General features: G+C 38.3%; 2 protein-coding genes, 1 non-coding gene and 1 pseudogene across 10 annotated transcripts in view; 3 read left to right on the top strand and 1 right to left on the bottom strand.

Annotated features, from left to right (window-relative positions):
- ACSL6 (acyl-CoA synthetase long chain family member 6) overlaps positions 1–8,689 on the top strand; it is a 62,057-nt gene extending 53,368 nt beyond the window's left edge. For all 7 annotated transcript variants that reach the window (XM_043465991.1, XM_043465992.1, XM_043465994.1 and 4 more), the window contains one exon: positions 8,235–8,689. In XM_043465991.1, the coding sequence (XP_043321926.1) occupies positions 8,235–8,372 (138 nt within the window). In that variant the 3' untranslated portion in view covers positions 8,373–8,689. The remainder of the gene's footprint in view (positions 1–8,234) is intronic.
- On the bottom strand, positions 4,887–4,993 carry LOC122441183. The gene has a single exon (XR_006269303.1). It is a non-coding gene; the product is annotated as a U6 spliceosomal RNA (small nuclear RNA).
- Positions 8,690–15,327: 6,638 nt separating the features above from the next.
- MEIKIN (meiotic kinetochore factor) overlaps positions 15,328–25,678 on the top strand; it is a 153,161-nt gene continuing 142,810 nt past the window's right edge. The window contains exons 1-4 of the mRNA XM_043465986.1: positions 15,328–15,439; positions 15,612–15,705; positions 16,118–16,205; positions 18,385–18,445. Coding sequence (XP_043321921.1) covers positions 15,328–15,439; positions 15,612–15,705; positions 16,118–16,205; positions 18,385–18,445 — 355 coding nt within the window. The remainder of the gene's footprint in view (positions 15,440–15,611; positions 15,706–16,117; positions 16,206–18,384; positions 18,446–25,678) is intronic.
- LOC122440138 lies at positions 19,270–19,796 on the top strand (annotated as a pseudogene). The gene has a single exon (XR_006269060.1). The product of XR_006269060.1 is annotated as a 60S ribosomal protein L23a-like (transcript).

Here is a 25,678-nt window from a genome sequence, read left to right as displayed (position 1 = left end):
CAGGCCCGAGCACTTGTCTCATGCATCCAGCCTGGGCTGGTGATCTGTTTCACCCTAGATAATATACATGTTTCTATGCTGTTCTCTTGAAACATCCCACCCTCACCTTCTCCCACAGAGTCCAAAAGTCTGTTCTGTACATCTGTGTCTCTTTTTCTGTTTTGCATATACGGTTATCATTACCATCTTTCTAAATTCCATATATATGTGTTAGTATACTGTATTGGTCTTTATCTTTCTGGCTTACTTCACTCTGTATGATCGGCTCCAGTTTCATCCATCTCATTAGAACTGATTCAAATGAATTCTTTTTAACGGCTGAGTAATATTCCATGGTGTATATGTACCACAGCTTCCTTATCCATTCGTCTGCTGATGGGCATCTAGGTTGCTTCCATGTCCTGGCTATTATAAACAGTGCTGCGATGAACATTGGGGTGCACGTGTCTCTTTCAGATCTGGTTTCCTCAGTGTGTATGCCCAGAAGTGGGATTGCTGGGTCATATGGCAGTTCTATTTCCAGTTTTTAAGAAATCTCCACACTGTTCTCCATAGCGGCTGTACTAGTTTGCATTCCCACCAACAGTGTAAGAGGGTTCCCTTTTCTCCACACCCTCTCCAGCATTTATTGCTTGTAGACTTTTGGATAGCAGCCATCCTGACTGGCGTGTAATGGTACCTCATTGTGGTTTTGATTTGCATTTCTCTGATAATGAGTGATGTTGAGCATCTTTTCATGTGTTTGTTAGCCATCTGTATGTCTTCTTTGGAGAAATGTCTGTTTAGTTCTTTGGCCCATTTTTTGATTGGGTCATTTATTTTTCTGGAATTGAGCTTCAGGAGTTGCTTGTATATTTTTGAGATTAGTCCTTTGTCTGTTGCTTCATTTGCTATTATTTTCTCCCAATCTGAGGGCTGTCTTTTCACCTTACTTATAGTTTCCTTTGTTGTGCAAAAGCTCTAAAAGCATTTTTAAACCAGTTTTAAATACATTGCTAAAATTCTTACAGCAATTATTTGGCAATTAGAAAACAGTTCCACAGATTAAGACTTTAATTTCTTAAGTTTCAAACTGAGGAAATCTAAGTAAACACAGTTTCAGGGTTTGAGAAAAATGTTTTTCTTTTGAAATAGATCTTTACATTAATCTAGGTTGAGAAACACTGCTTTGCCTGCATCTGTCAGCATGTTTTTGGGCAGATAAGACCTAGATAAATAGATCCTTATTTTAAAAAACTATAAAATCTAAGGCATTCAAGGAAGTCACATATATCTTTCTGAATGCAAAGTCAGTTCTGGCATGATAATTATTTAAATTTTTTAATTTGCTAGAACTGACTTCATTGCTTCTTCATTAAGGGAAGCTATGTGACTACAGACAGGGTCCTCTATGTAGAGCAGGGGCCACAGAGTGGTTGGAGATTTGGTGCGTCTGGGCCTCGCTGTTACCTGAATGGCTGGCGGGAAGGGCGATGGGGGTGCGCTGGGGATCCTACAGATATCTTTGTGATTCCCAAGGCTTGCACGCCCCCTGCTGGATGTGGGCTGTGTGACCTGCCTCAGGGTACATGGAGAATTGTAAGAGATTCTCCTTCCTGGAAAGGACTACCACTCTTAAAAGATTATGTTTAAAGAAACTTTTGGTTAAATTTCCAGTGTTAACCATTGCTCCAATTAGAGCTTTTACTGAGAGGGGGCCCATTCTTGACTTTCCATATGCCTTAAGCAGAGTTTCTGCTCTATTACTCTGCCCACATACAGAGAAATCATGTGGCATCCCAAAGGCCTGAGTTTCTTTGCCAGGGCTGTTTGTTATCTCTTCATTTTCTCTGTTCTCACTCTCCTCTTTGTTGGTCTGTGGCATCCTGCCCACCGCAGCCAGTGTGTACCCTCAGCTGACCACAGGTGAGCAAAAACTAGGCTTCATAACTGAGAAGGGAGTGCTCCTCATTGTATTCTAAAGCTTGACAGAAATTATTCCAGTTAAGCCATAATCTATTGTCAGCTAGTCCTTTTCCCTTTCCTCATAAAGGAATGATCAATTAAGGCTTTTGCTAATTTTTTAACAGCACCCTCCCCTGCTGCCCCCACCCCAAATACATGCCCAAGGCTTAAATCATTCAACAGATACATTAGGAGTTGAGACTTACTGGGCAGGATTGGTCTGAATTAAACTTTGAATTAGATGAAAATTTAATGTAATTTAATTTTCAGAAACAGACAATTCCTAGAACTAGGCCAACCATCATTAATTTATGGAGATCTTTGGAAGATATTTCTTAATGAGTAGATAGGAAGCATTTAAAATAACTATCAATAATTAAAACATATAGGTTCTTGGGAAGTATTTGAGCATACTTAACCATGATTTAACCATTTTCTTGACATTTATATGGTTTATTAGTTTGTATAGGCATATAAATACAAAGTGAACTTTGAAACTTAATAGATTTTTCAAATCCTGACTGCAGAGCCCTTGCTAAATATCTTTTACTGTATTTTCTGTTATTGAAATGAATACTTACCTAATCAGTTTGCCTTTAAATCAGAAATTAATTAAGCATTTCCCTAATTAATTAAATTTTAAAAAATTTCTCCTGTCCTAAATTATTTAGTTTGTATTTATTATCTACAGGCAGTATTCTGTGTTAAAGTGTTTCACTGAATTAATTCTATTGAATGATTTTTCAGGATTATGAAAATTTCTATACTTCAGTGAGTTGGCATAAATTGACACTTGTGAAACATTATATTCCAATATAAAATTTAAATGTTACAGTGTCTTTAAATTTAAAAAAAAAAAAACTATGAAATCACCGGTAAGAGTATAGTTTCAGAAAAGGAGCTAACATCAAGTATCTCCTTCCTTCTTTCCACAACAAAAACTTTGCTTATTGCAAACTGGAAAACATGTTTTATGTTGTTAGGCATAATGGGAGAATAAAGACTCATCTCCTTTTTTCCCCGCCACAATTCAACAATTTGGTTTTATTAAAAAATATGTAATTATTTATAAAAAATGAAAATTGGTAAGTTTTGAGAAATTTTTTTTTCTGGGGGAAAAAAAAAACTAGGTTGGCGACCCACAGTTAAAGTCAGTGTTAGCTAAAGAACTGTTTTGACTCATTTTTTCCCAATTACGGATTAGACTTTTAGTTACTGGAGCAATTTGTACAGGTATTTTCATGTAAGGATTTAAATAGACCCAGGGCCATAGGTCAGGCTGGAGCAGGGCCTGGCCGCAGTGCCACTTTGATCTGTTTGTTAAGTGGCTGAAAGGCGAGCTGAGCGCCATATTGCTTGGCTTCCTGCAAGACTGTATTTGTTTCCTCTCCTCAGGAAGAGACTGTGTTGTAGAGAGCCACAATGAACTGCAGATGCCCCAGTCAGCACTTTAGGCTTGCTGCAGGTAGCTGGTTTGACAGATACTCAGAATCTACCAGCTGATGCAGTTCTTTCTTCCTAAGATCATAATCTTTCTTTTACATTCTACTAACCATCTTAATAGCATAATAGCATTGGTAGCTCTGTGTGAGAGTCATCTTCCCCGTACTGTACTGTCTAAAGCTTCTGCTTATCACTACTGGATTTTCAAAGGTGTTCACCCAAGTCCCTGTAGTGAATATAGACTCTTGTCTCGGTTACACATGTTCTCCACATGCTGTTAGGAACGCAGATAAGCTGAAACCCAGGCTGCAAGGACACTGTAGAAATTTATATTTTGGCATTGGCATCTCCTTGTAAAATTATATTATTATTTTCATTTACAGAAGAAGGTGGATACATTGTTTACACTTGTCAGAAGTCTTCCCGTGCTGCCGTTTCTATCAGAAGGAGCTAAGGATGTTAGCTCTGTCAGTTTTTTGGTTTTTCATTTCATGACAGTAAACATGAGTTGCAAAGTTAAAGCACTGTATCTTGGGTTAAGTTTTATTTGGATTTTGTTCATGGTTTCTTCATGCTAACTAGTCTTGTTATCAAATTGTGATTTCCAAACTCAAGCAGCAGAACTTAGATGACATGTACCAGACAGAAGAGCAGAGCTGCTCTAGTAGATCTAGGGCTTGAGCCAGAGCCTGTCTCCTACCCCCACTTTCAGCCCAACCCCCTCAGTTACCCCTGCCCCACTCCACCTTCATGCACCTCTGCCTTTCCCCCACTTCATCCCACCCCTGCCTTCAACACCTCACCTTCATGCCCACGTCCACCTCCACACACCCATCCGCAGTGGCCACTGCAGAAGCCCTGGTTCTCGGTGTACTGTGGTCCAAAAAACATCTCCCTTGGGACCTGTTTCCAGTGACTTTTGGATCCCCTAGGATGATTTGTGTTTGATAAAAGCACATTAGGAGAAAAGTATATTCCAGAGGGTACAAACCTGGCAGCCCTGTCCCTTACCAACCCCAGCAACCAACTTACTACGTGCTGCTTTGAATCTCAAGGTCACTGGGGGAATTTTCAAACAAAACACTTATTACAAGGACCTTTACAAATTTCGAAACATTAGATGATGCCTCTTTTTTGGGCAGGAGCCTCAGATTTCCACCTATTCATATTGGATATCCAAGTAGAAATCCTTCAGATGTGTGAAGTAAAGTTGAGGCTGCTACATGTAATGCTAGCTTTAGTTTTAGTGTAGTCCTGTCCTCCCCTTCTCACCACACATGGTCCCCTTAAAATGCTATTCTTTCTCCAGCAAAAGTGAATTCCTTCATTTGAACAAATTTCTAAGAGACAAAGGTGAATTTCATTTGTTAATGTTGTGCTCATTTAAAAATCATCACATTTTTAAATTATAAGCATGCATTTTAAAAATGCCAGAATTTGTTACAATTTTTCTTGAAAGCTTTTTATTTATTTATTTTTTTATTTTTTATTTTTTTTATAAAAATATGGAACGCTTCACGAATTTGCGTGTCATCCTTGCGCAGGGGCCATGCTAATCTTCTCTGTATCGTTCCAATTTTAGCATATGTGCTGCCGAAGCAAGCACAGAAGCTTTTTAAAAAGTAGAAAGTGTAGCTGTTTTAGGGGTCTTCTTTGAATATTGAGTTTTTGATCTGAAAAATCAATGAATGCAATGGAGAATTTTCTGAGCAAAGAATTCTTTGTCATATCACAATATCCACCTACCAGAACACTAGACCACTGGCATCAGAGATTTTGAAAACAATCCTTGACATGTTGAATTTTTTGTGACTATTTGCAGGCATTGATTTTTTCCCAAGGTTTTTCTGGTTGTTAAATATGCATAACATAAAGTTTACCATCTTAACCATTTTTAAATGTATAGTTCAGTGGCATTAGTACATTCATAATGTACAACCATTATCACCATCCATCTCTGTAACTCTTTTCATTTTGTAGAATGAAACTCTGTACCCATTGAACAAAAAAATTCCTTCCTTACCCCCAGTCTCTGGAAACCACCATTTTACTTTCTGTCTCTATATGACTTTGACTACTCTAAGTATATTATCTTTTTGTGTCTGGCTAATTTCACTTAGCATAATGCCCTCAAAGTTCATCCATGTTGTAGCATGTGTCAGAATTTCCTTCCTTTATAAGGTAAAATTTCACCATATATCTTTGCCACATCTTGCTTATCCATTCATCTGTCAGTGGACATTTGGGTTGCTTCTCCATTTTAGCTGTTGTGAATAATGCTGCTGTGAGCATGGATGTACAATTATCTCTTCGAGATCCTGCGTTCAGTTCTTTTGGATACACACACCACACACACACACTCCCCAAAGTGGAACTGCTGGGTCGTATGGTAATTCTGTTTTTAATTTTTGGAGGAACTGCCATACTGTTTTCCATAGTGGCTGCACTATTATATTCCTACCAACAGTGCACAAGGATTCTGTTTCTCTATATCCTCACCGACACTTGTTATTTTCTCTCTTTTGGATAATAGCCATCCTAATGGGTGTGAGAATATTTTGTTTTGTTTTTTAAATAAGTCATTTCCTGATTGTATCCATGGATTTTAAGTAACAGTTCTCCTATGACAGTCTCAGGTAACACAGGGACCTTGCACTCTTGTTCTCCTGGCTTCTGTAACCCACACCCCCATTACTGCAGCCATAGAGCAGCCTCTCCCTTCCCCTTGCTATCTTCATCTGGCCAAAGCCTACTTATCCTTCAGAGTTTAACTCAAGCATCCCTTTCCAGTGAATCCTGACCCAGGTGGGGTTAGGGGCTACGTCAGAAATGCATTCAGCTCTAAAAGAATACCCTCAGTATGTTACATACATAGGGTGTGTTTTTGTGGTTTTCTCGCATAAGAAGTCCAAGACAGGATGTCCAAGGCAGGTACAGGTCTTCAAAGCCCTGGGCACTCTGTCTTTCTTCCCACTCTCCATTCTGGGTATGTTGGCATATCACCTTATGGTCACAAAGTGGCTGCTACAGCTTTGGACATTGTCCATATTCAAGGAAGGAATAAGGGGGAGTGGGTAGAAATAGGTATATCTGAAACTTTCATGAGGAAAGCAAAAACTTTCCCTTCTCAGTAGCCAAAAATGAATCTCATGATTACCTGCTTAGTCTCAAGGGAGGCTTGGAAATAGGGAATAGGATTGTCATAGTTTACATATAGACCATTTTGGCCCCAAACAAAACCCGGTTTTATTAGCATGGAAGGTGGGGAACGATACTAGCAAAGCAACGGACAACTGCTTGTCCCTATAGTAGTAATATTCACATGGCAGCATCTCTCTTTAGATTGTAAGCCCATGTGGGCAGAGACTGTGGCTTGTTCTTTGTATCCCTGGTGCCTTATACCATATCTGACACATAGTAGTTGCTCAATAAATGATCAGTTCAGCGAAACAGCAAGTGAAAGTATATGTGTATTTAGCACATTTAATTTTTTAAGTATATAGTGATTCCTTTGCTATTTAATAATATGGATCTGTTATCTCAACAAAATAACTAAAGGTAGACCCAGTTGTCAGTCAGGATACAATTTTTTGGAGAGACTATCATTCCAGGATTCAGCTCAAGCCCAGATGATAAAAGTCCTTGTTGAATTGACAGTGACTCTTTCAGTTGGAATCCCGCATGAGAGGAGCCTGCCCAGGCCTTCCTAGAATAGTTGATCTATCTCTCTGGCGCCCCCATTCAGCATTGCAGAGAGACTTTGTATGAGGAGGCTTGGGATCTGCCTCATGGAAATAAGCACCATGAACACTACACCTGATCTCTCCATTCCTCCTTCCAATAATGCAATAAAATTTTCTGGCAGAACTTCTTTTTTTACTCATCATGTCCCACCTAGATTTTATATCCCTCCTGTGAATGGCATCTCTTCCATGTAGCCCTCCAAGCTGGAAGCCTAGGAGTCCTCAAAACTGCCTCTTCCTTATTTCATCTCATTTCTCTCTGAATATCTCTTAGAACTGCTTACTTGACTGTCTCTGTCACTGCTCTAAGCGTAGGCCCTTACCTTCTTCTCTCCTATGGACTGGTCAGATCCTTCTGATTGGTTTCCCTGCTTCTAGTCTTAACATTTTTAAAAACCATGTTCACGTTTCTCTTGGAGAGAACTTTATAAAATGTGTATTCAGCTGTGTTATTGCCCTGTATAAAAATCTTCAGTGCCTTCCTACTATCTTCCTCTAAAACTGCCCCATCTACCAATTCGGCTTCATCTGTCACCTCCTTGGCCTCCTATTTCATGAAACTACAAAAAGAAACCACTTGGATGTCCTTCTTCATACTCTGCTATTTCTCACTCCCGTAGCTGTGTTCATGTGGTTGCCTCTGCCTGGAATGCCCTTCACCCACCTCTCCTCCTTAACTGGTTAACTCCTGCTTGTTCTTTAACACTCCCCTAATTTGGGAAGGCTCCCCTGAGCTAGGTGCCCTTCCTCCTGTGTGTACCATTCTCTCCAGTAATTGCCCATTGTGTCTGCTCTGCTGGATGCCAGCGTGCACTCCCCAAGGGCAGGGGCGCTCGTGATTCCTCTTTGTCCTCAGTGCCTGGTACAGAGTAAGGAACTCATTCCTTTCTGTTGACTGGCTAAATGGAGGGGTAAGAAGGGGATGAGGTGGCTTTCAGATCTATCAAATAAGCTGACATGCTGTTACAATAACTCTTGACTTTTTAAATAGGCCTGTTTTTATATCAGTATTTCTATTCCCATATGCCTGGCTACTTCTACCATGTATGCTATGAATGCTGTGTTATTCTCCTGATAAAGATGTATTCTGCATTTGGTTTTTAGGTTAAAGCCATTCACATCCATTCTGATATGTTCTCAGTTCAAAATGGCTTGCTGACACCGACCCTAAAGGCTAAGAGACCTGAGCTGAGAGAGTACTTCAAAAAACAAATAGAAGAGCTTTACTCAACCTCCATGTGAAGTTCAAGGAAAGTTCTTCTGGGTATAATGGACAATGTAGCAATATTATAGTTGTTCTTGAAAGTAACAAGTCAGAATGATGCAGCTGAAAATGAAAAGCACTTGACCTTACGACTGAGCCTTTTCCTGTCTCTAGAGGTCTTTAACAATATTTCTCTCTCATCACTGAGTACACTTTATTTTTATTACAATGATATTGTAGCAAGCTGCTAAAAATATCACAAGTGGCATTGTAAAAACATTGACTTTTCTTAAGAACTGTGTACCACTAAAAGTAATATATTCTCAATGTTCACAGAACTTCTATTAAATATAAAGGAAAAACATAACTGATACATTGTACTTAATTATTTTTGAAATAGTAAACAGGTATGGCAAATATTGAGGCAAGGTGGACTGCCTTATTCGATAACTGATGGTCAGAATCACAATTAAATCAGACTTAAATGAAAACTAATACAGAATCTTGCTGAAACAGACATGATACATAACTTCATAGCTACATAACTTCAGATTCTTTAAACATAATAATTCTTATTGGTGTGAAAATGTTTTCAGTCCAGTTTTTACTTTTATTTATGATGAATGCAAATTCAAACATTCTTAAAACAAATATTATATTTACATAACATTTTACAAAGACTTTTCAGTCCATTTCCTTATTTATTAAGCTTATTAAAATATTAGGAGCTACCCAGAAGTAATGTAATATACAACTATTTCAAGGATAGTATGTGCATATTCATGGATGTCTTACCATGTGTATTATGAAAGATGTCTGTTGACTCTACATTGGATGGAGCTTTAGGGAAGACTTGGGATAAGAAACCCAGAATTATTTCTCACGGTGGGCAGCAATTAATATACCAAATTTCCTTGCTGGGTTCTTCCAGTCTTCCATTTTCAACATGTCTATGCCAGGCCTGGGAAACATATGTGGCAATAATTCTGAACAGTTTCTCTTTCTTCCAATAAGACTGTCAAGGCAGGATAGGATGTAGGGAGGAGGGGATGTCATCTCCAAATAAAATAATTTTTCAACAACGTATGTTTGAAGAACCTCTTCAAAATACCCCTAGAACACTACCTAAGTCCATCATAGATAACTGTCTCCTTGGGGAATAATTTCACGCACAGAATCTCTGAACACTTGTAAGTACGCATGAAAACCTCCTCCTTTGTATTATGTGCTTAAATACTTCTTGTATCTGGGTGCCAACAGTGTCATATAATTAAAGCCCAGCATGAACAGCAATTAAGTCCTGAGCTACAGACTGCATCTGAAGAAGAAACTGTCCCTAGGAAAGTGTTTTTAAAGTGTTTTAATCTGTAGAGCCAGGATCTGAAAATAGACGGGGGCAGTGGTCACAGTCCAGAAGCTCCTTTCACCGGGAGCAGATCCATACTGTCAATAAGGCTGTGGGTTAGAAACTGCATAATCACACAGGCTTACTAGGTGAATCTGCACCAGAGATGATACATTTCAGTCTTTGCAATAGTGGACCAGCCCCAGTTCTGTCTGATGTATTTATCCAGTCTTCTACATATTCCTTTACTGGATTCTCTCTGCAGTCCCACTGCTTGCACTTAAGATTTGACTTATGGTAAATAACCCAGTTCTATGCACATTAACTTTTAAAGGCATTTCTAAACAAACAAATACTAAAAATGTCCAAGGCCACATCTATATAACATTAACTTTTTATATTTAATATATATTTGACTAATTAAAAGAAAATCACTACCTGAATTGGATATTCATACTATCTTAAAGGCGAGTAGCTTCACATCTTGAAGAAAATGAAGCTGTTTCCCTTTGTCCTTCCACTCAACTAAATTTCATGTTTGTCTTTGTTTACAAAGGATTTTAGACAGTGTAATTTTAAGCAAATAATTTCCATTTTATTTTGATTCCATTTTTACCTAATAATAGAGATAATTGATTATGGGTAACTTAAGATTTCTTTTCCTCACTTTAAAGATCTTAAGTTTCTATTTAGCCTTCCTAATCCTCATGAAAATCATCACATATTGGGCATATAAACAGGTTCTTGGAGATGTGCTGAGAAAAGTAAACAGCGGGCCTTAAATATATTGCATGTACATTTATTTTTTCCTCTGTTTACTGAATTTTTTAATAAAATAGAAATGAAACAGTATGTGTTAATGAAAGAAAATCCTTCTTGCCTCAAATTTCCCAACTTTATTTTGAGGGGAAAAAGTTTGTATTTCTCTTTAACCAATATAGAAAAAGGTTCTGTACTTAAGATATTTACATTCATAGTGTACATCAGATCCAATTTAAATCCAAATGTGTAACAGCAATCAATTACTTAAGCATAAACATGTTCTTAAATGTTTGGCCTTTTTTCTGTTTCTCATTCAAATTTGTTGGTAATTCTCACATTTTACAAACTGATATTGTTGTTTATAAAGATATAAAGTAGAATATACACCATTTTCTTTCCTTTTGCCATAAAAGTCATCTTTGTATTGTATTGTGATTTTCCTCCAGGTGAGAGAGGAAACTGACCAGGTGTGGTATGCAGGCCTAGACTCACATATTAGGAACTCAAGAACTCAGGAATCTAAGGAATAAATACCCAGTCTCCCTTACATGAGCAGGTCAACTTTTCATTCTAAATTTAGGTAAAACTGCAAGCATGAAAAAAATAGAATTTTTCATTGCAATTTTCATAGTCAGGTAATGTTTTAGCAACTTGAAGTCAGCACTTAATTTGATTGTATTACCCATCAAAGAGTCTCTAATCTTTTCTGTTTCTAGCAGTAAAGGAAATGAATTATTCTTTATTTTCCAAATGTATTAATGTAAAGCACAAATGTGATGTAGTTACTTAGAATACAAAATACTATGAAATGAATGTAAAGAATGGAAAACTATATTTTTGCATGAAAACAGACCACTTACAAACTTACTTTCTCAGGAAAAATGAAAAATTATATATAAAATCTATAAACTATATGTTGAATTAAGCTGGTATATTTTCTTGCCTGTTTCTATTTTAAGAAAGCATATAGGTAAAAAGAAAAAAATGATCCCGGTAGTCAGAATTTTCTCTCAAGTATGCTACACAGTCCTTTCTGTGAATCTACAGTTAACCACAGTAAGAATGGAATTAGCATTCAAGTGAGGACAAAGCCCTAATGAGAACACATAAATGGTATAACCCAGAGGCAATAGATACATATTACCTGGAGACAAGCATTGCTAAACTTGGTCCAAACAAAAGGTTTTCATGGGGTGACAGTGGCTTTTAAATATTCATTTGACTGATTATTTTTATTTTTCTTGTTAAGTCATTGCAGCAGTTGCATGAAGGGGAAATGGATATTTTTTGAAGAATTGCTTATTCTACTTTCAATTTTTAAAAATTGAGGAAATTTAAAAATTACCTTTTAAATATGCATAAAAGTATATTAACTGTAATTATATTTTTAGTTGCTTTGTTATAATAGCATGCATATCAAATATACAATGCATTTATGAAAACTTTTGTAAAAAATAAAGATTTTTTTGTTTCTCAAAGTTGCTTATAATTACTATTTTATATATTTATTTAGCATAATCCTCTGATGTTAGTATATTTGGTGATCACTGGTCATAATGCTTATGGTAAACATGGAATCAAGCTATATCACTAGGCAACATACTCTACATCCTTTGTAAGGATCCCCAAACTCTGAAGACTTATGGTCCCCCCAGAGAAGCTCTCCTTTTCTTTGTACATTTGCTATTATAAATGTGTCCTGGATTTAAGTGTATCCAAACATTTTTATTATCATTTTTATATTTTAAAAGAACACATGATTGTATTCAAATTTTCCATCATGATGGCCCTTAAGCAGTATTTCCATGTCTTTTACCCATACACAGTGAGTACACTCTTAAAATGGTATATTCTGCCGTGTCTAAATTATGCAGATTTTGCTTTCTCCATATATTTGCTACCATCTACTCCTATTTTCAAAGCTTTTAGTGTAGCTGGGGCCCCTCTCATCTCTTGTCTGGAATAGTACAGTGCTTTTAAAGTTAGTCTTCCTGGTTCCACCTCAGCTTCCTCAAATTTCACCACCCACATTTGAGTCAGGGCAATGTTTCTAAATTGAAAATCTGGTCATGCCACTCTCCTGCTTAGTATTCCTTCAATGACTTCCCATACTTTCTGGGATAAAGTTCAGGCTCCCTGGTTCAGCACATAAGGCCCAGGGTCTCTTCTCCAGTCCTTCCTCCAAAGAGTCTTGGTTCCAGTTATGCCAACCACTTTTTGCAGTGGCCTAAAAGCATCATGATTTTAGTCTCCTTTTCATAGAATACCCTTTCCTTTAATCTCCCTAATTCCTATCATTCATTTCTTATATCTCAGTTCAACTACCCTTTTCTCTAAGAAGCTTCCCATATGGTTGTATGGTTAACTGACCCTCTGCCACATGCCCACTAAGACTAAGTTGCTTGTGGTTGTAGCCCCAGCACAGAAAGTCTGTTCCATCATGGAGGCTCAAGAAATGTCTGTTGAATAAAAATCCCCTTGGCCCTTTTACATAGGTTGCATAGTTAACTGCAATACTTGAAGATACTTTTCATTTATCACTTATTTTTCCCCAATCCTGTGGACTAAGCAAAAATAAGCTGCTTTTCAGTTGAACCCTAAATCCTGTGGATGGTACCACAAATGAAACTGCTCAAAGCTCAGGTTGCAGGGGTTTGGGGGGCGGTCACTTGATAAAATGGTACTCTGAAAGATTTCCTCTGGGCTCCAGGGAATCCTATATCCAAGAACTGGCTGTTTTCCCAAAAGCTTTCTTCAGAAATCTCTTAAAAATTTGGAATCTGTTTGCCCATAGAAGTTAGTATTTCCATGACTTCCAAATCCAGTTAAAACAATCATATGACTGAACTGAAACACTGAAAAGCAGAATTCTAAGTATAGATATGGAAACAATATAACAGGGAAATGGAAGATGTTCATTTTAACACTTAATGACTGAATGCTTGAAATATCATTTGTGTGTTTGAGGATAGAGTGGAGGGAGATACTGCATTGAGATACCTCCACCCTACTTCACCCTTTTGTAGGGGACACATTTCTTTCTCCTTGTGTAGGCTGGGCAGGCAGAGCTTTAAATTAACCAAGTTTGACTATACAGTCTCCTCCTCCCCTTGCTATTTAAGGCTTCAAGTTCTTTTCCTTGCTCTCCTCCCCCACCCCTTTCCCAGCCATGTGTTGGGAGGAATGGGAGCATGACAAGCACACTAGCCAAATATTAGGGGATTCATGCCACCTATGCCAACCTCCTGTCCTAATGAGCCTCCTAAGACAGGTGTCCTAATTGCTCACCTTTGAATTGAGGGGACAACCAGAACATCTCTAAGGACACTTTTGGCTCAAGGAATGACACAGGAGGTTATTTCAAGTTTTGAAGCCCTGGGCATTAACTCCCATAAATCCTGACTTGATGGCACCTCAGTGAAGGTAATTCAGTATAGAGAGGGTTCTAGAGAATAGGGCCACCAAAGGGCATGCTTCGAGCTGTTTTCCTTTTCCACCATTTCTTCCATTTCTATGTCTTGGGCATTCCAGGATCCATACCTCCTAAAATTAATTTAAGAACTCCACAATTTTTTTTTTTTAAAACAACATTCTCCAATGGGAGAGAGGGGAGCCTGAAAACCTGGCTTGTAAACTACAGACTGCCTGTCAGCATGTATGGATGTGACTAGAGAAAAGATGTTGAAATATGATAATTGCTTTATACAACAACAAAACTGTGAGATCCTTGACTATTTAGAACCATTTCTAATTTCACTTCTGTACCCCAGGACCTACCATAATGCCTGACACAGAGTAAGGTGCTGAGTAAGTACTAATTCAGTGATTCAAAGCACGATATGTAATAAAGTAAGAATGACTGCCCTCTATTCTTTACAAAGCTAAGTTTTAATGATTAATTATTAATAAGTGACTTTCTATGAGCAGATTTTGAATTTAAAAATCCAGTGATTTTATTATGAAAATATTGTGGCTGTATGTGTGCTTACATACACAATATTGGAGCATCACGGAAGTCTGAGTTTTTCTAATTTCATCTGTACAAATAGCATGTTTTAATGTTGTGAAATGTCATTTTTTAAAAATAAGAAGATGGTTATTATATACACAATATGTTTATCAGATGCAGCCAGATGGTCTATCTTCAGTGTATGGAGTGAGTGGTCATTCCCATGTTACTCCCTTTGGGCAGAGCAAAAGACCTGAGCCTCAGGGCACTAGGAGGGGAGCCCTTGTGGAACTCTCTACCTTATCCACAAGGCTACTCAGAGATGTCCAGGAGGTAGCTTCTAGGCTGGGGTCAGAGATTCTGCTTGTCCCTGAGAAGAAACCTCCTGGAACCTAAGCACCTCTAATGCTTGGTTAGACTCTCAAGTGACCATGGCTCCACAGTAAATTGGCGGCTCTAGGGACTGAGGTGCTCAGAAAACATTCCCTGTCACTGTAACGTGCTTTCATTCCTCTCTCACCTTCCTGAACTGAATCAGGCTTCCCCCTAGGTAGACTCTATGTGCTTAGAGACCTCAAACTCCATTACCATGGCCTTCCTGGTAATGTTGCTAAGGAGACTGGCCCAAGCATCAGCACCAGGTGTTGGGCCCAGCTGACTACGTCTTCCCAGAAGCCACCACATCACTGCGTCTTCCCAGAAGCCGCCGCGCGACTCCGCGGAGATAAAAAGGCGGGAGTGCGGCTGGCCGCTCCAGGCCAGCGTGGGGGGGTCGGCGCTGTAGGCCTTTTGATTTTTCTCACCTTTTCCGTTCCTTCCTGGCTGCCCCACAGGCCTGGACCCTGGTTCCATAGGACTGTAGCTCGGTTCCGCAGAAAGACGACGAGACAGGCCGTCCAGGGCTAAGAGGCCTCTGGGGCCTGGCGGTGGGGTGACAATGTGGTCCCTAGGGGTCTATACCCGCAAAAAGCAGGCCGGGGGTAGGCTCAACCTAACCCCAAAGCCAGGTCTAGGTGCCCCGGCCAAGGCGGAGGCCCCGTCACGGCCCGGCCGAAAGCTCTTTGCCCACCGTAAGCTCCGCGGGGCTGGCTCATGGCGCAGGATGCGGGGTGGTCAAGAGCCAAGGGCGGGGGCGGTTGGGCCTCAGCCCCAGGGCCCTCCCCAAGGCCTGCAGGCAGGCCTATGAGGCTTTTAACCTGAAACGTGTCACCCTGTCTTTAGGCCTGAAAAGAAATGGCAAAACGCGTGGTTTGCGGAGAATCGCGGAAAAATCTGAGCGGAGTGGTCAGGGAGGTGGCAGCTCTGGGCCACCGAGGTGTGTATACACAAGTAACAGCTCCATACCTCTGGCCATTTCAAAATTTCAGTACTGATTTGATCCTAATAACCTCTCATTCTAAGAGTCAATGAAGAAAAAGAGTCAGCGAAGGAAATAACGTGTTCTGATTTGGCTCTTCTCAGAACACAGAACCGGGAATTTGACTTAGGAAAGAGATTTTTTTTTTTTTTAAAGAAGGAAATTTGGCCAAGTTGCCCAAAGGCAAGTGAGATATAATCTCCAGGAAAGCATACCCGGCATATTGGGTGTTGATACAATTCACACACTATGTTCTTGGCTAATGATGACCCCATAGAGCCTTTCAGATTCTAAACAGCGTGAACAGTGATCTGGAGTGTGGAGAGCCAAGTCCAGACACTACAAACTAATTGTGTTGTTTGTTTGTTAGCACTGAGTTAAGAGTTACAGGAGAGAAAAGCCTGCATGAAAATAGCACTAGTGAAGAGACCCAGGATGAGAAGATTGCTCTATGGAGTGTACGTATGTTTCTCCTCTGGTCCTCGGGTAAACTTAGTGCAGAGACTAGTGGTACCTAATGTACCTCTGAAAGGAAGTATAATATGATCTTTGTTCAATAGAGACTACATAATTTTCCAGTGTTTTTATAAATACTGATGCTGTGGCTTTAGATAGGGCCTTAAATTTCTGATTCTGGTAGACTCATCACCATGCATTTTTATTTTTCTTTGCTTTGTCAAAGATTTAAGAAATATTCATTACTGGCTAATTTTCTGTGTGACAAATATAAAATGCTTCTTAGTAATTCTGTTATGTTTGGTAGCACACATTTCAAAGTCATTTTCATGTTTTCTCATTTGACTTTGTATTAAAAATTAGAAACAGAGGATTCATTATCATTAAAATATTATGTAACTTCCTGATCTAATGTACTTAATATGGATTCTGTAAAATATTTTAAAGATGTATAGCAGTAGTTTGGGCTTCCCTAGTGGTTCATATGGTAAAGAATCTGCGGGCAATGCAGGAGACCTGGGTTTGATCCCTGGATGGGGAAGATCCCCTGGAGAAGGAAATGGCTACCCACTCCAGTGTTCTTGCTTGGAGCAGTAGTTTGGAGAAACTCAGATTTTAAAAATTGCTGGTGACTCATCTGACATTAGCATTAAATTTGATAGTCACAGTCCAGCATTTAGCTTGCATATTTCTCTATGACATGTTTTTTGGGGGAGGGCAACTTTGACAAAACACATTTTTTAAAAAAGTCTTTTCCCCAGATTTTAACGGTGTTAAGTGTCCCTAACAGATGATTCAAGATGTGCAAAAAGAATATTTAAGCAGTTCCTTTTAATTTTTGTATTTTCCTTCCATTTATTTTTTCCTGTGCCTTTAAAAACTGTTTTTTTTAACAAATTATTGTATAAATTCCTCTAACATTAAATAATCTTCAAAAATATGGCTTTTAGTGTCTGCATAGTGCTTTGTCTTATATATAGGCATACTGTAATTTCTACAACTATTTTTTGTGGTTGAGAGGTTGAGACTGTTTCCAAGGTTTTGCTGTTTTATATATCAGTAGATATCCTACCACAGAAACTGTTTTTATATACCTTAAATTGTTATCCTAAGATGAATGTGTTGCAGTGGGTCAAGGGTTGGATTATGTTTAAAATTTTTATTTTATTTATTTCATTCTGTCCAGCTGGCACCATCTTATCTGAAACTTAAAAATATATAGATAGATATATAGATAGATAGATTTGATAGATGAAAAGTAGCATGTTGCTTACTTTCCATTTCTTTGAATGCTAATAAAGTTGATACTTTTTCTCATTTTGTTGGCCATTTGTGTAACTTTGTGAAATACTCATTCGTTATATATTGAAGATAGTTGTACTTTACACAGATATGTAACAAATATTTCCACATTTGTTTGTTTGCCTTTTATTTTGCTTTTGGTATTTTAGACATATTTATCATTTTCTTTTTATTTATTTTGCTTTTGTATTTAGAGGGGAAAAAATCCTTCTTGCCTAGGGGATAGAGAAATATTCATCTTTATCTTCTCGTTGCTGGTTTATCAGGGACTTCCCTTCTCTGGTAGCTAAACTGGTAAAGAATCTGCCTGCAATGCAGGGGACCGCAGTTGGATTTCTGGGTCAGGAAGATCCACTGGAGAAAGGCTAGGCTGCCCACTTCGGTATTCTTGAGCTTCCCTGGTGGTTCAGACAGTAAAGAATCCTCCTGCAATGTGGGAGACCTGGGTTCTATCCCTGGGTTGGGAAGATCCCCTTAAGAAGGGAAAGTCTACCCACTCCAGTATTCTAGTCTGGAGAATTCCATGGACTGTATAAGTCCATGGGGTCATAAAGAGTCGGACATGACTGAGTGACTCTGATTTTCATAGCTGAGCAACTTTCATTTTCACTTTGCTGGTTTATCCCACAATAGTTACTGACTAGTATATTTTTGACACCCTAGATATGTCCACAGTATTATATTTTAAGGTTTAATATTAAATATCAGATTACATCTATATCAATAAGCTGAAAAATGTTTTAAATATGAAAGTGATACACAAAGTTGACATTAGTTTTGTGTTTTTAAAATAACCAAATCAATGTTTTTATAATATTATAATATAAAAATATTCCATCTCATAATTTGTGCTATATGTTTAATTCTTATTTCATATAGGAGTCAGTGACAGATGACCTCCAGACTGATAGTAGTTCATCAAGTAGTAAACAAGTAACAGGTAAGACTGGCAATGTGAACTCCTTCAACTTACTTTCTTACAAACATAAACATCCATTTGTATCTATCTGTCTTCTCTTCCCATCTCAGTAGAAAAAATGTCTTTCTCCTGGTCCAAGTTGAATCCTTCTGCCTGTGCTCTGGACTTCATCCTCAAGGCCTTCAAACACAATTGTGATAGGTGTTACAAAAGTGAGGTAGACTTGACTGTAACTGAATTTAGTTGAAGAGATTAGAGAAGGCTTCCATGAGGGAGTGGTAATTTACGTGAGATCTGAAGAAATGTAGAGCTTAACTATACAGAAAGATGAATAAAGAGAAATCCAGGCAAAGGGAACAGAGGAGGAAATGTGACAATAAGATAAGGTTGAACAGGCCGAGACCTTCCATAGCCTTGTAGGCCATGCCAAAGATATTTATCTTTGGAGCAGCAGGAAGCTGCTGAAGTCTTTTAAATAGGGAATAATATGATCATATTTTTTAGTCACTGTATGGGAAGAAGCAGAAGTGGCTGTTAATAGACGTCTTTTGGGAGGCTACTGCAATAGTAAAGGGGAGGAATGATGGCCTTTTATACTAACAGATGACACTGGAAATGGAAAGAAGTGGATATACATATGGTTATTGTAGGAAATGAAATTGACAGAATTTACAGATGAAGATTGAAGATGGAGGTGTCAAAGGTGACGTGTGTTTCTGGTTTGCATAACTGAGTGTAAGGTGGTGCTGCCATTCACTGAAAAAATCTTGTTTGAGAGGAAAATCATAAATTCTCTCTTTAATATATTAAGTAATGGGTGCCTTTAAGATGACTAGTAATTCAAGCTTTTCATGAAGATGGCGCCGAAGGCGAAGAAGGAAGCCCCTGCCCCTCCTAAAGCTGAAGCCAAAGCAAAGGCTTTGAAGGCCAAGAAAGCAGTGTTGAAAGGTGTCCACAGCCACAAGAAAAAGAAGATCCGGACGTCACCCACCTTCCGGTGGCCCAAAACACTGCGGCTCAGGAGGCAGCCCAAATATCCTCGGAAGAGCGCCCCCAGGAGAAACAAACTTGACCACTATGCCATCATCAAATTCCCCCTCACCACCGAGTCAGCCATGAAGAAAATAGAAGACAACAACACACTGGTATTCATTGTGGATGTCAAGGCCAACAAGCACCAAATAAACAGGCTGTGAAGAAGCTCTATGACATTGACGTGGCTAAGGTCAATACTCTGATCAGGCCTGATGGAGAGAAGAAGGCATATGTTCGACTGGCTCCTGACTATGATGCTTTGGATGTTGCCAACAAAATTGGGATCATCTAAACTGAGTCCAGCTGGCTAATTCCAAATATAAAAGTTTTCACTATATAAAAAAAAAAAAAGATGACTAGTAATTCAAATAGGGAGTTGAACATGGAGGGCTGCTGATAGAAATTTGGTGTAATTGAACTTATTTTTGAAAACAAAAAGAGGATGTCATTACTACACCAGAAAGCCTGAGGAATTCTTAAGGACAGATGAGATCAGACTGATGAATATATGAAGAGCAGAGAAAAACCACTGCAGAGGTAAGAGTAGCTCTGGAGATGCACTTAACCCAAAACACTTGGTCAATAAAGGTGAAACACTGTAATAGATGGGACTCTGAAGGAGTTGTCAAGATGATGGATTAAGCACTACATTTAAGCAGTATATGACCTGGCCCCCTTCTCATATTGGGAACACTGGCAACTTAGTGCTTGCTGCCAGGTCAGAACCCTAGGAATTACTGCCTAGCAAAGTGAACTAAGACTTCATTTTGGCTCCTTAGGATCAATGTTGGAGCTGGAGAGAGGAGCAGAAGAGTCTGAAGTAACTCCAGATTGCCATACGGGTAGCAAAGGGGCAGAAAAGTTAAAAAATATAGATTATGCTATACTTGTTAATCCCAGGGAAAAGATACATAATGGCTCTCTGAAGTGGAAATTCTGATATAGGAGACTTCCAGTGTGGATACTAGCCAAATAGGGCAGCGCCCCCATGTAACCTAGGGCTTTCCAGGTGGCTCAGTGATAAAGAACCCGCCAGCCAATTCAGGAGATATGGGCTCGATCCCTGAGTCGGGAAGATCCCCTGGAGGAGGAAATGGCAACCTACTCCAGTATTCTTGTCTAGAAAATCCTATGAACAGAGGAGCCTGGTGGGCTACAGTCTATAGGATCACAAAGAGTCAGACACAACTTAGTGACTGAGCTTGCACACACTCCCGTGTAGCCACAATGCCCAGAAAATACAGGAGATCACCCCCACTCAGAACGTAAGTCCCCAGAATGTCACATCACTCTTCTAAAATCTCCAGAGGTAGCTTGTTTTTTTTCAGAATTTATATTCTCTGCCTTATAAACAGAAATTCTCAAATAGACATATGAACAGACAATCAAAAACAGTCAAATCTTTGGAGAATACCAATGCCATGAAAGAGAGGACACAAATGAACCAAACAAAAGAATCAAAACCTGAAGGAATGATAGTAAACTTTAAATATCTCTTTAGAGACAAGAGGCAATTGAATCCATAATGTAATAGGCTGCTATAAAAAATTATAGTCCCTGAAAACTAAAAATATAAAATTTTAAAACAATAAATCAACTTAATATTGGGATGTATTCAGCTGAAAATCAAATTAGCTAGGTAGAAAATACAGGAATTTTCTTAAAATATAGTGTAAAAGAACATGGGACGTGCTTAACAAACGCTTTTCCCTCCTTCTTCTTCCTTCTTTGCCTAGTTAACTTCCGCTAGTTCTTCAAATACAGATTCAGGTGCCATCTCTTTTGGAAGCCTCTCCTGACTGCTCTTCTCTCTTTCTAGATGAGTTGTTCTTTCCTGGTAGTTCCATGGCACTGTCATAGGACTCAAAACAACAGTATAATATTTGTTCCTCTAAGCTCTAAAGCTGTTGAGAATAAGCACTGCCTTTTATCTTCCTATTCCATGCTTGAGACATAATATAATTTTAAATGCTTGTTGAATGAGTTTTCTACTCTTTTTAGAGGAAATTAACAATTGTATCATAATCAATATTTTAAGAAATTATAGTTTAAATATATGATAAATGTCCTTGGTTACTAGCTTTATCAAGTTGATGTGTGAGAAAATAGAAGACAGACTGTCTCTAATTAACAAACTAGCTGTATCTGAGTTTGTTTGATATTTGATTGATATTTGAGACCTAGAATACTTTATACTACAATAAAATATAAATGGTTAGGTTTTGAGCAACCCACAGAATTCTATTTAACATACAATTGTTTTAATTCTGTCTTAGAATCTAGAAATTTTGCAACATGATTAAAATTAACTCAGGATTTCATGTTTAATATGGAGGATTGAACATATTTATTTATTCCTTCTGAAAACACTAAAATATCAATAAAGGCATAAAAAAGGCATGAGGCCATAATGTAGAGAAAAAGAGAAGAAACCTTAGCTGACGAGAGATAATCAACAAAAGTTTGGAATCTGCAATGTAAATGAATTAAGTTTAATAGTCCTAATAGGAAAAAAAAAAAAAAAAGGCTGAAACCTAGGGTAAACCACGAAGTGAAACAATGCAGATTGAAGGTTCAGAAATTAGAGACATATTCCACATATTTGTGAAGGAATAGGTAGAGATAATGTTGAAAATAGAATTTTTGGAAATCTTTAAAAGTAGCAGTTAGATACTTTGATCCCTCCGCCAGGACAATGTAGCTGGGCAGCTACTCTTATTCCCACCATGGCTGTCCAGAGACACTGAAGCAAAGGGATGCTCAGTACTGCAGAGGGCAGGGGTGCTATACTGAAAACTAGCAGTGAGGGGTGGGAGGAAGAGGGAAGGGAATTAAGTAAAGTCTGTTTACTTATCTCAGACTCATCACACTCAGGAAAATACACCCCAGTTAAGAGCCTGGAGGGTTCCTCTCTTGGAAACTTCTCTGACCAGGAGAAGACCTATATCCTGGCAGTAATTACCTGGTTCCTGTCCAAGTACCCTTCAGTAAAGCCCATATTGCTTCCTAAACCTCACTTATGAATCCAGTTTCCAGCCACTATTTAGTCCCTCCTTCTTAGACATTCAAGAATTACCAGACATTTAAGGAATTATACAGATTTTATATGCATAAAATAAAAGTTAGATACCAAATAAAAAGAAACTTGAAGAACACAGACAAGGCAAGAAAAAAAAACTTTTTTTTTCATTTATTTTTATTAGTTGGAGGCTAATTACTTTACAATATTGTAGTGGTTTTTGCCATACATTGACATGAATCAGCCATGGATTTACATGTGTTCCCCATCCTGAACCCCCCTCCTACCTCCCTCCCCATCCCATCCCTCTGGGTCTTCCCACTGCACCAACCCTGAGCACTTGTCTCATGCATCCAGCCTGGGCTGGCGATCTGTTTCAAACTTGATAGTATACTTGTTTCAATGCTATTCTCTCAGAACATCCCACCCTCGCCTTCTCCCACAGAGTCCAAAAGTTTGTTCTATACATCTGTGTCTGTTTTTCTGTTTTGCATATAGGCTTATCGTTACCATCTTTTAAAATTCCATATATATGCATTAGTATACTGTGTTGGTGTTTATCTTTCTGGCTTACTTCACTTTGTATAATGGACTCCAGTTTCATCCATCTCATTAGAACTGATTCAAATGTGTTCTTTTTAATGGCTGAGTAATATTCCATGGTGTATATGTACCACAGCTTCCTTATCCATTCGTCTGCTGATGGGCATCTAGGTTGCTTCCATGTCCTGCCAATTATAAACAGTGCTGCGATGAACATTGGGGTGCACGTGTCTCTTTCAGATCTGGTTTCCTCGGTGTGTATGCCCAGGAGTGGGATTGCTGGGTCATATGGCAGTTCTATTTCCAGTTTTTTAAGGAATCTCCACACTGTTCTCCATAGTGACTGTACTAGTTTGCATTCCCACCAACAGTGTAAGAGGGTTCCCTTATTTTTAAGTCATATTTTCATTATTATCCTCAGTGTGATGAAGAAACATGTCCATGAAATGAGTGTAGGCTACAAAAAAAAGGAGCATTCAGGGAACAAAAAGAATTCTTGAAAATATGAAATCAGGAATAAAACATTCTATGAAGGATTGGGTGATCAATTTAAGGAAATACTCCAGAAGTTGAACAGATATTAAAGAGAAGATAAAAGAAATAGTGGTGACACAACTCTGTGAGTAAACTAAAACCCACCAAATTGTATCCTTTAAAAGATTGGGATTTGTGGAATATGAATTATATTTCAATAAAGCTGCTATTTTAAAAAGAAAAATTATAACCTGAGTCCAGGCATTCTAATATCTGAAAAACAGTAGTTCCAGATATTATAAAGTAAACAGGAATGAAATTATTAAGCACATGAAACTGGAAATTTTTTTAGAAGTAAAAATGATCATGAGTGTACATATTGAGAGAGCCCACCAACTGCCCATCACAATGAATGAAAAAGACCCATACCAAGACACAATGTCATGTAATTTAAAAATCTTCAGGATAAAGAGAGAAATCCTTCAGTTTTTCAGAGGAAAAAAAATTACCTATTGCAAATAAGCAATCAAGAATGTGAATAACATTGAACATCTCAGAAGCAACTCTAGAGCTAAAACATTGTGGAAAAGTGCACTTTTTCTGAAGAGAACTGACTTTGCAGAGATAGGATAAAGCCTCACCCAAAATTTGTTTAAATTTCAAGATTAATGATGCCACTCACATACCAAGAGGGTGTGGAAGGGTTTATTACTGATATAATGAGGCCTCCTAGAGAGGAGAGTGTCTTCCTGAACGGGACTGAAAGTGGCTTGAGAGAGCAGGGAAAAGAGACTGGGTTGGGGTGTGTAGGTGGTTAGAGTGGGGCTGGGATGAGGCTTTAACATGCCATTTTTGCCAGAAGATGGAGCACCAGGGCTCATCAACTTGTACAGATATGGGACAGAAGGGGAACTTGGAACAGTGAGGTTTAAATCTGTCTAACACTAAAGACTGCATCAGTCTTTTTAATATACTGGCCTAGAATTCTGTACTCAGCTAAACAATCCCTCAGATAGGAAGATAGTATAAAGAAATTTTCAAACAGGTCTTCTATGCTCCTTTTCTCAGGAAATGAAGAGGATATTCCAACAAAACCAGAAAGGAAATCAATAAGGAAGAAATCATGAAATCCAGAAATCAAAGGCTCTAATACATGAAATATATAAAATAATTTCTTAGGATCATGGTAAAGGGAAATCCCAGGAGGACACCTGTGCAGCATGTCTAGCAGACAGTCAACCCCAATTTGAGCAAGTGTAAGAGATCTCCAGTAGCAGTACTTTAAAAAAAGAAAAAAAGGAAGAAAGAAAAAGGAGGAGAGAGAGGAAGGGAAGAAGAAGGGAAAGAAAGAACTGATAGATAACCTGGCATTTTTTTTTTAATTGAGAAGAAATTTATACTTTTGCAAAAAGTTGAGATGAAATAGGTACTTAGAAAACTAATTGAAAATTAGGTAATCAATAACTCAAAGGAAAAATAAGAACTTGTAGCAAAAATGTGACATAAATAATAGAGCTCATAGTACATATGTACATAGTACATAAATACTATATATTTTCAGCTGTAAATATATTTAAGCAATTATAATAACAGAATCATTGAATACATTTAATTTATAAATATAAACATATAAAAAACAAGAGAGTTAATAGGCTTGAAAACATTTGTCTTATTATGATAGGGAGTTATGAGACAAGAGGTTGCAATTTTTTTTTAATTCCTTTAAGAGGTGGTAGTTTTTGCTAAAAGCTTGTAGAACTGAGTTTTTAAAATGTATAATTTGATATAAATGTAATTTTAAAATGCATTTACATTTCTTACTTGTGACACCAGGAGCAGCCTTCTATTATTATAGTCAGGAACATTTGTTTATTCTTTTCTCTACCAAGTTACCCCGGGGGGTGAGTACAGGGCTTTCCTAGTTTCTGAGCCCAGTTGGAGTTCTGGAGTTTGGTGGAAGGATTTTCTCTCCTGAGAGTGGTATTCATAGAATTTTGAGAGGTAGACGGCACGAGAGATGTGGCAACCGAGAATGAGAAGGATGAAGACAGAAAAGTAGCAAGGACAGGGAAGGACACTCTGGGACAGTTGAAGTATGGGAAGAGAAACATACTCAGAGGAAGAGCCTGACTCTGACATCTGACGAGGTGAAGAAGGATGGTAGCTTGAGTCAGTCAATTTAA

This window comes from Cervus canadensis, chromosome 4 (assembly GCF_019320065.1).
Source record: "Cervus canadensis isolate Bull #8, Minnesota chromosome 4, ASM1932006v1, whole genome shotgun sequence".
Taxonomy (NCBI): Eukaryota; Metazoa; Chordata; class Mammalia; order Artiodactyla; family Cervidae; genus Cervus; species Cervus canadensis.
Note: the sequence above shows the minus strand (reverse complement) of the source record. Positions and strands in the feature narration are given on the sequence as shown.